The sequence below is a fragment of the Ictalurus furcatus genome, chromosome 3, assembly GCF_023375685.1.
Source record: "Ictalurus furcatus strain D&B chromosome 3, Billie_1.0, whole genome shotgun sequence".
NCBI lineage: Eukaryota > Metazoa > Chordata > Actinopteri > Siluriformes > Ictaluridae > Ictalurus > Ictalurus furcatus.
The window spans coordinates 13,099,503-13,111,676 of NC_071257.1; the positions used below are offsets into that span (position 1 = coordinate 13,099,503).

Sequence of the window (12,174 nt, forward strand, 5' to 3'; positions counted from 1 at the left end):
TAAAAGCGCTATATAAGTGTGCCATTTACCTTTTTTTTATATATATATATATATATATATATATATATATATATATATATATATATATATATATATATATATATATATATATAAATGACACTTTGCTACAATGTAAAGTAGTGAGTGTACAGCTTATATAACAGTGCAAATTTGCTGTCTCCTCAAAATAACTCAACACACAGCCAATAATGTCTAAACCGCTGGCAACAAAAGTGAGTACACCCCTAAGTTAAAATATCCAAATTGGGCCCAATTAGCCATTTTCCCTCCCCGGTGTCATGTGACTTGTTAGTGTTGCAAGGTCTCAGGTGTGAATGGGGAGCAGGTGTGTTAAATTTGGTGTCCTCGCTCTCACACTCCCTCATACTGGTCACTGGAAATTTAACATTTCACCTCATGGCAAAGAACTCTCTGAGGATCTGAAAAAAAGAATTGTTGTTCTACATAAAGATGACCTAGGCTATAAAAAGATTGCCCAGACCCTGACACTGAGCTGCAGCACGGTGGCCAAGACCATACAGCGGTTTAACAGGACAGGTTCCACTGAGAACAGGCCTCGCCATGGTTGACCAAAGAAGTTGAGTGCATGTGCTCAGCGTCATATCCAGAGGTTGTCTTTGGGAAATAGACATATGAATGCTGCCAGCATTGCTGCAGAGGTTGAAGGGGTGGGGGGTCAGTCTGTCAGTGCTCAGACCATACACTGCACACTGCATCAAATTGGTCTGCATGGCTGTCATCCCAGAAGGAAGCCTCTTCTAAAGATGATGCAAAAGAAAGCCCACAAACAGTTTGCCGAAGACAAGCAGACTAAGGACATGGATTACTGGAACCATGTCCTGTGGTCTGATGAGACCAAAATAAACTTATTTGGTTCAGATGGTGTCAAGCATGTGTGGCGGCAGGTGAGGAGTACAAAGACAAGTGTGTCTTGCCTACAGTCAAGCATGGTGGTGGGAGTGTCATGGTCTGGGGCTACACGAGTGCTGCCGGCACTGGGGAGCTGCAGTTCATTGAGGGAACCATGAATGCCAACATGTACTGTGACATACTGAAGCAGAGCATGATCATTATGCAGTATTCCAGCATGATGATGACCCCAAACACACCTCCAAGACGACCACTGCCTTGCTAAAAAACCTGAGGGTGAAGGTGATGGACTGGCCAAGCATGTCTCCAGACCTAAACCCTATTGAGCATCTGTGGGGCATCCTCAAACGGAAGGTGGAGGAGCACAAGGTCTCTAACATCCACCAGCTCCGTGATGTTGTCATGGAGGAGTGGAAGAGGACTCCAGTGGCAACCTGTGAAGCTCTGGTGAACTCCATGCGAAAGAGGGTTAAGGCAGTGCTGGAAAATAATGGTGGCCACAAAAAATATTGACACTTTGGGCCCAATTTGGACATTTTCACTTAGGGGTGTACTCAATTTTGTTGCCAGCAGTTTAGACATTAATGGCTGTGTGTTGAGTTATTTTGAGGGGACAGCAAATTTACACTGTTACACAAGCTGTACACTCACTACTTTATATTGTAGCAAAGTGTCATTTCTTCAGTGTTGTCATATGAAAAGTTATAATCAGATATTTACAAAAATGTGAGGGGTGTACTCACTTTTGTGAGATACTGTATGTGTGTGTATGTATGTATGTGTGTGTGTGTGTGTGTGTGTGTGTGTGTGTGTGTGTGTGTGTGTGTGTGTGTTATACACGATTACACCAGGTTTCCAGAGAAACGGGACATTTTACCATTGTTTGATGCTTTGCTCAAGTTGCCAACAGTCCATCCACATTATGAAAATCTCCAAAGAATTTTTATTCAGTATTTACAAAAAAAAATAAAATGGCATTCTTAGTACTAACTCAGAATGAAGATGCTCATTGTTACAGATGATATACATGATATCTCTGAAATGTGTACCATGACTTATATCATCAATCACCAACCATTAAACCTAAGCCTAACCACCTTCTACTGTTAGGCATAATTGATTAATTCTTATACACACACACACACACACACACACACACACAATCCTTGATTGGCTCTCCTGAATACATGTGGCTGCCAGTGAATGTGGTGGTGTTGGATGTAACTGAAAACCGTGTGTACAAACTGGGCTGCAGCCGTGTGACTATACTAGCTATCCAATTTTCACTGACTCCTTCGTGACTCCTTAGAGGATTGCAGCGACCTTTCTGGATTACCTTCAAATAGTTCCTGTAAATTTTGGATGCTGGAAAAAACATTTATGATCTTGAACTGTCTAGATTCATTGAGCCTGTTACCATTGTAGTCTCCTGTTCTTGGTTGATAGGATTGGATCCTGATGTGGACTTCTGCTGTTGTAGCCCATTTGCCTGGATGCTCGATGTGTTGTGCATTCTGAGATGCACACTACAGTTGTAAAGAATGCTAATTACCATAGCCTTCCTGCCCACTCAAACCAGTCTGGCCATTTTCTTCTGACCTCTCTTTAACAAGGCATTTCCACTCACAGAACTCTTTATTTGTTTTGTTTTGTTTTGTTTTTCGTGCTATTCCATAATGGACTTGTGCGTCCATCCCAGGAGATCAACAGTTTCTGAAATACTAGCCTGTCTTGCACCAACAACCATGTCAGGTGCAAAGTCACTAAGATCACATTTTTCCAAATATCGCTGTATGACATGAATATTAACTGAAGCTCTTGACCTGTAGCTATATGATTTTGTGCATAGCACTTGTTCCTGGTGGTTGGATAATTGCCTGAATGTACAGGTGTTCTTAATAAAGTGGCTAATGAGTGTCACATTATATATAATAATGTAAAATCTGCCCTGTGAGTGTGTGGAGTTTGCGTGTTCTCCCCGTGCTTTGGGGGTTTCCTCCCCCAGTCCAAAGTCATGCATTGTAGGTTTATTGGCATTTCCAAGTTGTCTGTTGTGTGTGTGTGTGTGTGTGTGTGTGTGTGCCTTGAGATGGGTTGGCACCCCATCCAGGGTGTCCCCTTCCTTGTGCCCAAAGTCCCCTGGGATAGGCTCCAGGCTCCCTGCAACCCTGTAACCCTGTGTAGGATAAGCGGTACAGAAAATGAATGGATATATAATTCTTTTTTTTTTGTCTTTTATTCTGTATACATATGTAATTACAAATAAATTGGGACACTGTAGTTTTGCTTTAATGCGTTTTTTTTTGTTTGTTTGTTTGTTTGTTTTTTTAAATGTCCTCTCCTTGGGTAGTGCTTCATATATATATATATATATATATATATAATGTGTACACAAGGTTGGAGACATTTATAGATCGATCTCGAACAGTCCTCTATGCTGTATAGACAGAACCATTATATTCTTAGGTTTATACATGTAAGTTGATCACTTCATTTCAGACCACAGGGCTTTTTAGTAGCGTTAAAATCTGGAGATGCCCATTGCATATTGATTTTGCAGTATTGCTTTACCACACCATGTGTGTTTATTTAGATTTATGTTTGCTAAAAGCTCTACTATAACCTCCTGGCAGAGGCAGCCATTTAGGGTATAAAAGATCATGATGCCATCAAACTTCACAAGAGCCCCAAGGCTACTAGCTACAAAAAAGCCTTTCATATTTTTTGTCCAATGTTTGATTTTTGTTTCATCTGCCCAGAACACACCATTCCAGCTACAGTTCCAATGACACTTTTATACAACATTTTTGTGCAACTTTTGTTTATCATGGCATTGATTGTGTTTAATGTATTGTGTGATCGTCCTTAAGTAGCATATATGTTTTTTTCTGTATCGCCCTGCTTAGGCTTTATGACGATTGCAGTCGTTTCAGTTTCATTCATCTACTAGTGTATGTCCTCACAAAGAACTAAAAACTATGTGTTGGGAGAAGTATTCTGTTTGAATTCCGTTACAGCACATATGTGAGTTACATAAATGTGTCTCTGTGTGCTACAGGAAGTAGGTGGAGTCTGGGTCCACCTGCCCTGTCACTCATGCTGATGACAGCTGCGGTGGCTAGCTGGCGTCAGGCTGCCACGGCGACGGCTATCCATCAGCAGTCTGGCTCAACTGTGTGTCCCACAATCCAGCATTCCACAGCCACCCATTTTTATTTTAGAATTTATCAAACATAATGCAAGGTCTTACTCAGTTGCACAGCACTGTGAAAAAGTATTTGCCCCATCCTAATTTCTTCTGTTTTTGTGTACATCTCATACTAAATAGTTTTAAATCTTCAAATAAAATACAGCATAAAACAAAGAGTAAACTCACAATACAATTTGTATTTACTTATTTATTTTATTGAAGAAAAAAGTTATCCAACACCTATCACCCTTGTGAAAAACTAATGGCCCCCTTAAACTTAGACTCTGGTTGTGACACCTTTATCAGTAGTAACTGTAACCAAACACTAACTGGTGTTCAGTCTTTCACAGTGCTGTGGTGGAATTTTGGCCCCTTCCACTTTGCAGAACTGCTTTAGGTCAGCCACATTGGAGGGTTTTTGAGCATGAACTACCCATTTAAGGTCCTGCCACAGCATCTCCATTGGGTTCAAGTCAGGATTTTGACTAGGCCACTCCAAAACTTTAATTTGGCTTATTTTGAGCCATTCAGTGGTGGACTTGCTCCTATGCTGTGGATAATTATCTTGCTGCATAATCCAGTTGCTCTTGAGTTTCAAATTACGGACAAATTAAGGAAGACCAGACATTCTCCGTTAGGATTTTCTGGTAAAGAGCAGAATTCATGTTTCCCTCAGTTATTGTAAGTTGCCCAGGCCCTGAAGCAGCAAAGCATCCCCACACCATCACACTTCCACCACCATGCTTGACCGTAGGTATGATGTTCTTTTAAGCCAGATGTAATGGGACTGCTGTCTTCCAAACAGTTCCACTTCTGACTCATCAGTCCACAGAACACTCTCCAGAAAGGTTTGAGGATCATCAAGGTGTGTTTTGGCCAAATTCAGATGAGCCTTAATAATCTTCTAGGTTAGCAGTGGTTTTCACCTCACCACTCTTCCATGGATGCCATTTTTGCCCAGTGTCTTTTTGATAGTGGAGTTTTTCCATTTGGAGATAAATGCTCTCACTGTGGTTCTTTGGAGTCCCAGAGTCTTTGAAACAGCTTTGTAACCATTTCCAGACTGATGTATTTCAATCACCTTCTTCCTCATCATTTCTGGAATTACTTTCAACTTTGGCACAGTGTGTTACTGGGTAAGACCTCTTAACTAACTTCATGCTGTTGAAAAGTTCTATTTAAGTGTTGATTTGAATGAACAGGGTTTGCAGTAATCAGGCCTGGTTGCATCTAGTCCAGCTGAACCCCATTATGAATGCAGTTTTATAGATTTGGGGAATCAGTAACTATGAGGGCAAATATATTTTCACACAAGCCCAGTTGATATTCTATAACTTTTTTGCTCCAATAAATAACATTATCATTTAAAAAATGTATTTTGTTTACACTCAGCTAGCCTTTGTTTTATCTTAGATTTAGTTTTAAATCCTGAAGCAATTTAGTATATGTACACAAACAGAAGAAATCAGGCAAATATTTTTTCACAGCACTGTACAATCAATTATTTTATTCAGCTCTGTAAAATCAACTGTCAGTTATGTAAATCAGAAACTAGTATGGTGGAGTTTTTTTGTTTGTTTGTTTGTTTGTTTTTTTTATTCCAATATGTTCTAATATATTTGATACAAAATATCTGTAACTTGATCATAAACTATGTGATTTAAAATAATAATAATAATAATAAATTTGTAAAACTATGTGGTTCTTTTAACAACTGGGCTCATTCCTGAGAGCTAGCTGCTCCTGTGTTATATAGTATGTAGCTGATGACATTTTGCCAGTTCTCTGTTCCACGTTATGGCTGCTAGTCTTGCGTGAGGTAAACCCTTGCGTCTGGATCTGCTCTGTGTTAGGTCGGGCTTTGGTTCAAGGGAGTGCTTCTGTTGTCTCACTGAGGCCCCACCAGTGGCCCTTCTTGATATACTTGCAAATCGACTTGATTTATAGAAGGAGACAGACTGTTCATCTTTGGGACCCTGGAGATCAAGATTTAGAGTATAATTAGTCTCACCTTTACTCCCTTTCCCTCGCCTCCTTTCTTGCACGTCAGATATCTCTTCCCAGGCTGAGTTGGAATATGAGGTTGAAGAGGTAGAGACAACATTTATCCACCATGTCCACTGGCCTCTGGGGAGCTCTATTAAAACGCCATTCATTAAAACAGCATCTCTCTGGACTTTGTGAACTTTACTTACATACATTACATAGTCTTTAATGTTAACGTGGCTCTCTCTGAAACAGTGCATTTGTAATGAACTTTATCAGTGAACTGCCTCATTTTCTGAACTCCTCATTCTGAAGATTTTATTTTATTTATTTTTTTGATGTTTCTCCAGGTTCTTGTCTCAGATTGGTGGTAGTTTGGATCAACTGGGTAGCACAGAGCTCCAGCAGCAAGTTAAGAGCACAGTTATGAGCAGTAGTCTGGAGTGTTTGGCCCAGACTCTCAACACCTGCCCTGAAACTTTGCAGCTCATTGTGGAAGGCCTCACTCAACCACCTGGCTTTGACATCCGTCAGGGTAAGAAGGATCCAGCATCTACCGACCCTGCTTTAGATCATCTCTGTGCGCTCACTGTTGTCTTCTACAGAGGTTTAGTTTTCTTTATTAGTTAATACGTCTGGTTGCTGGCAGTCGCTGAGATAACCAAAATCATACTGGGCATGCTGGGTATTTTGTTGATGTGTTTAATTTGGGTTCCATCTTAATTATTATAGTGCTGTAATAATGTGTAATAGTTTACTGAAACATCATTTCGTAACATTGGAAGTTGCACTACTCAGCACATGCTTTGCCTTCACGAAATACACACATGCACAGACGCTCAGACAGACCAAAGGACTCTCCCCACATGACCATATTTCAGACAGATTAAAGAGAGTTCTGTGTCTCTGTCTGTTCCTTTCTCTCCCTCTCTATGATTGTCTACTTCTCTCCCCAGAGTCTCTCTCTGGTCTGTGCGAGATCTGGGCGGTACTCCAAGCTTTTGAAGTCTTGCCATGTAATTTGGGGGAAGACCCAAGTTATTAAAGCAGTGCTGCCAACAGATATATCATTAATGAGAGAGAAAGAGGGTGGCTTAAAGACAAAAGCAGAGTTATGCTCTTCCAGTGGTGAAACCCCAGCTACTTACTGTGAGAAATAAACCCAGCAAATACCCATCCTGATTTTAAAACTACCCTCAGTGCTGTGACATTACACTGTTCTCCGGGTATGGTGTAGAAGTGTTCATGTTAATGTCTTTACCGCTAGAGCATAATTAATGTTAATATTAAGTATTTTGATTAGGCTTGGTGCAGGGGAAACTCATTAACCAAGGTGATCAAAGCCGTGTGCAGCGTGGTGCCTGGGATACTACCTTTTCTGTCAGGAATTTGCAGGTTCACTTCCACTTCTTCGAGTCCTGATGAGGCTCACTTCATAGCCAGCTGTACAAATAGCTGCCATGTGAACCTTGCGTTTGGTAAGATGTCCCAGATTAGAATAATCAGAGATGAATGTTTTTTGGACTGCAGAGCCTGTGGAGAGGCTGTGTTTATCTAAAAGCACCTCCCAAAGAAAGTTTCCCTAGAAGAGACAAAATTAATTCTGAGACAGGCCTCAGAAGTTTGATGGTATGAGGAGTAGCAGTTTCACTTGCTTTAGGCAGCTCCAGCTAACTCTTAGGTCTTAGATGAGTGTTTTTGCTGTGTCTTAGAAAACATCTTTGAAAATGTAAAATGGACTTGCTTTAACATGTTTAAATAACATCTTACTCTCTTTCTTCTCTCCATCCTTGGTCTTAAATTTTGGTGTCTTCTCCTCTTCTCGCAGACTTTGAGCAAGCAGTGTTTAAGCGAAGTATTGTGTCCATGAATGATCTCCATGAGGGCACGGTTCTAACAGGGCATGTGGAAAACACTGCTTTATTTGGGGCGTTCGTGGACATAGGAGTGGGCCGGTCGGGCCTCATCCCAATGCGCTACATCACTCAAGATAAACTGCCTGCTGACAAGAGGCGAAGAAGTCTAGCTATAGGACCAGGAGAGCGAGTTGAAGTTCGGGTTATAAACGTGGATCTTCAGAGGAACCGGATCACCTTGGACCTAATTAGGGTTCTCCGATAGGATGCCCAGATCAAAGTAAACATTTGACATTCTACTTATAATAAGTAATGGCAAAATCTAAAAACTCTTTGTAATTCACATTCACCTATAGGCCTGGTCCTACCCAAGTAATTGCATTGTGCTGAAAAGCTCAAGTTCAAAACTTGTTTTGAAGTTATTTTTGATTTTGTAGTTAACACTAATGAATAATGGTTCAGTTAAATGTCCTTGACAATACATAATTAAAGAGTTTTCTGTATTTCTGTGTTCTGTGCTTTTATAATACTATCATGTAATAAAATATACATAAACCATGTCAAGTTAACTTAAAATAAATTAAGAGCACTTACCAATAGCTGAGTTACAAATGGTAACTGGGGCCCTCCCAATGGTGCAGCAGAAAGTGTTCGCCTATCCTTGGGAGATCACAAGTTCAAATCCTGACAATGCCACAGCCATCCGTGACTGGGAGCCAAGGCAGGAAAGTTGGCCATTCTCTCTGGGTGTGTGGGATGCCATACTCTCTCACCAGCCAAACTTAGGTATCTGTGAGCTCATGTATGTAGAAAGAGGGCAGGTAGTACTTCCCTCTGAATTTGTTATGCTGCCCTAAGATTCAACATGAGGAGCAGTTCAAAAAGATGCAAAGGAAGCACGTTAGCTTTCACCCTCTCCGGTTGGTAGCTGTTGTATGATAGGGTAGAGCTGGCTGGCGGGAATTGGCAGGTTACCAGTAGCAAGGGAGGGTTAGGTGAGCGGTAATTTGATGATTGATGATTATTGGGTCTTCATCTGCCAATCCTTTCAAGAACAATCAAACATGCAAATCCCAAAATAAATCTAACAGAATTTCTGCTGAAATAACCCTGAAGTATTTCCTGAAGACGTTTCCTGAGTTATTCATCGGACTTTGGGTAAAATCTGTAAAATGTTTTGTGAAAAATTGCATTGTAGATGTTTTTTTTTTCTTCCAGCAATGCTTAAGATAGTGTTGCTATAGCAGTGACTGGGAAATGTTTGATTGACAGTCTGTTAGAAAATGGGAGGAAAAGGGTTGTCCAAGCAGCTTCCAGACTGCAATATGATTTAGGGAGCCATGGGGAAACGTTAAACCCAATTATCCCAAGCTAACAACGTGCTAATCAGCCTCTTCAAAATTATTCCCATATTCCCTCTTCTCTATTATCCGATCTGTTTGTATATATGTGGCTTAAATGAAGAAATTGATCAATCAAGAACCCACAATACTCTGAGCCCCGAGAATTGCAAATCAGGGTATAAAATTCACATTTTGTTGCTTTTTGTTATGGAGATGTTTCATCAGAGCAAGCTGCAGTGGCAGGGGTTCATCCCTCATCTGGAGATTTTTCATTGGTTTTATCCATCACAGTGGTTCTGTTCTCATAAGTGGACTATCATCCTACATGGAGTCTATTAGAAAATGAAGCATATTTACTCATTTGTTTTGTTTTTCTTAAAGTGTTGTTTTCTGCTTAATGTTTCTTTGTATAGGCCTGTCTATTTTAAGTGCTTTTGTGTCTTTTCGTTACAGTCCTCTTGCAAGCGTGTTCATTTTAGTCACCGTGTGCGCATTGCATTTCTCAATCCTCTCAGCTTATGAGCAGTCAGCACTGGTGGAGCATCCCCATAGTCACCTGTGTCATTACAAACCTTTCAGTCACAGCTTCAATACGTGAGCCAGCTAGTATAAGAGCCAATTAAGTGGCAGCTTCATTGCCGCCACCATCCAGAGAGCCATCAAGTCCATTGGCTGAGCTGATGCTGCTACTCTGCACACTCTGTTAAGAGCAGGTGTGGATGAAGTCGGGCCTTGCTGTGCTGTGTAACCGAAATCCATAGAAAAGGAGAGTGCAAGTCTATCCCAGGGGTACAGCTTGTGGATTTGAGTATGGGTTCAAAGCCACGCATCCACTTGTCCCATTTGTGTCCCTGAGAGGCTGATATGTTGCTCAGCTTTGGGAACAGGCATTATTGAGACCTCCTAGAGGACAGATGCGTCAGGATGGAGCAGTGATCTCAGTGGTACAAGATGGATCTTGCTGCACTCCAGCCAGTTCTGTACATGGTATTTCATCATGGCTCTTTCTCCTGCTGATTAATTTGGGTGGTTGAGAAAGCACATGCACTCATCTATGTTGAGTCATTTCCCAATCTTACCCCATTACCTAGTATTTCATTAGCTAGATTAAGAAAAATAAAAGGATGCAGATGTAATTTAAACAGGCGCACCAAGTGTGCAAAGGGACTTTGGGGTGATTAAAGTCAGTGTGTGAAATGAAGTGAGGAAGGCAAGAGAGCAGCTCTTCCTTAGTATAAATACACCAGACCTCCCCTGTTCTACATAAACACAATATGCAGTCATTTTTAATCTGCTAGTTTATACAATAGGTATAGTTTGGAATACTGGCTAAGCACCTTCCTCTCAGATTATTATGATGCATAATTTTTAGTAGTTGAACAGAACAATTTTAAGTGTGCACATATTCAATTTATTTGCAAATGGCAATAAATTTGCAATGGCAAAATATTGGAACCTCGGTTTTATGAGCTGTTGTCAGATTTCCCACAGAGGTGGGTTGGAGCATGTCTGGAAAAACCTGTCAGAGGGCCCTCTGCGCTTTCCAAGAAATACACACATAAACACATACAGCATCTACAAGAGCCCAACATCTATGACAATGACCATGAGCATGCATTATGCTGGAGAGGTAGCAATGACCTCTAATTAGGTCTTCAAGCTGAGTACGCTTAAAGTAAAGTGGATGGATGTTGCTGCTGAATTACTTTGTGTTGCATGTGCTGTGAGGAGTTTATATATGGTGGGTTATTTGGGACTCAGGTAAAGGTAGGAGATGGATAGCAGTTGTTTTTAAGGATATTAAGCTTGGCTGTTCTTAGTAAAGAATAAAGGATAACAAAATGAAACAAGCGATGGTAAAGGAGACTACAAAGCAAAATGACAATGGTATTGAATAACACTTCTTGTTTCTTTTAGAAATGTATGATAATGAATGTGTGTTTTTTAGATTTGTTGTGTCTCTGTTGTGTTGTGATACTGCCTCATGGTTACATGTAGGATTAATTCGCAGTAGAAAAGTTCATCCACAGTTGATATGAATTAGGAAGTGTTCTAAGTTCAGCAATGGTGAACAAAAAAATGTTGCAATGTGTGCATGTTCTACTACAATGAAGAAATTGGCAGGTTGGCCAAAAAAAAAAAAACATATGTCCATCCATTTATTTATTTTCTGTACCACTTATCCTACACAGTGTCGCAGGGGAGCTTGGAGCCTATCCAAGGGAAGCCAACCCATCACAAGCCGCAACTGCATACACATTCACACACTACAGACTATTTGGAAATGCCAATCAGCCTACAAAGTATGTCTTTGGACTGGGGAGGAAACTGGAGTACATATGTTTTTGTAATTTGTATAAGTAAATGAAGGTGTTTTCTGTTCCATTTTTGTTTTGAGGCTGCAAGCATTTGGAAGAAAAAAAATTGAAACATATGAGCTTATACTCTCTAAAGTTATTGTAAATTGACTTATTAAATCTATAGGGAAAATGATTATTTATATATATATATATATATATATACACACACACACACACACACACACACACATATATATATATATATATATATATATATATATATATATATATATATATATATATGTGTGTGTGTGTGTGTGTGTGTATATATATATATATATATATATATATATATATATATATATATATATATATATATATATATATATATATATACTGCGATATTTTCAGTTTTGTACTGGCCACTGATATATGAAGAGTATTCTATTGATTTTTGTCATTGCACTTATGAAACTGTTGTCTTCTCACTCATATAGTTCACTCATCAGCTGCATTCTGAGCCCTCAGGGCAAGCGGGTGGCTGTTTGTATTAGGCTGCACCTTGTCAACAGAGCTTATAAAAGCTGTTGTCCCCAAAATGAGCACGA

At 40.0% G+C, this 12,174-nt stretch overlaps 1 protein-coding gene across 1 annotated transcript in view; it reads left to right on the forward strand.

Annotated features, from left to right (window-relative positions):
- Window positions 1–8,426, forward strand: part of srbd1 (S1 RNA binding domain 1) — a 73,504-nt gene extending 65,078 nt beyond the window's left edge. Inside the window, exons 19-20 of the mRNA XM_053620828.1 lie at window positions 6,418–6,602; window positions 7,896–8,426. Of these exons, the coding sequence (XP_053476803.1) occupies window positions 6,418–6,602; window positions 7,896–8,188 (478 nt within the window). The 3' untranslated portion in view covers window positions 8,189–8,426. The remainder of the gene's footprint in view (window positions 1–6,417; window positions 6,603–7,895) is intronic.
- The last annotated feature ends 3,748 nt before the right edge of the window (window positions 8,427–12,174 follow it).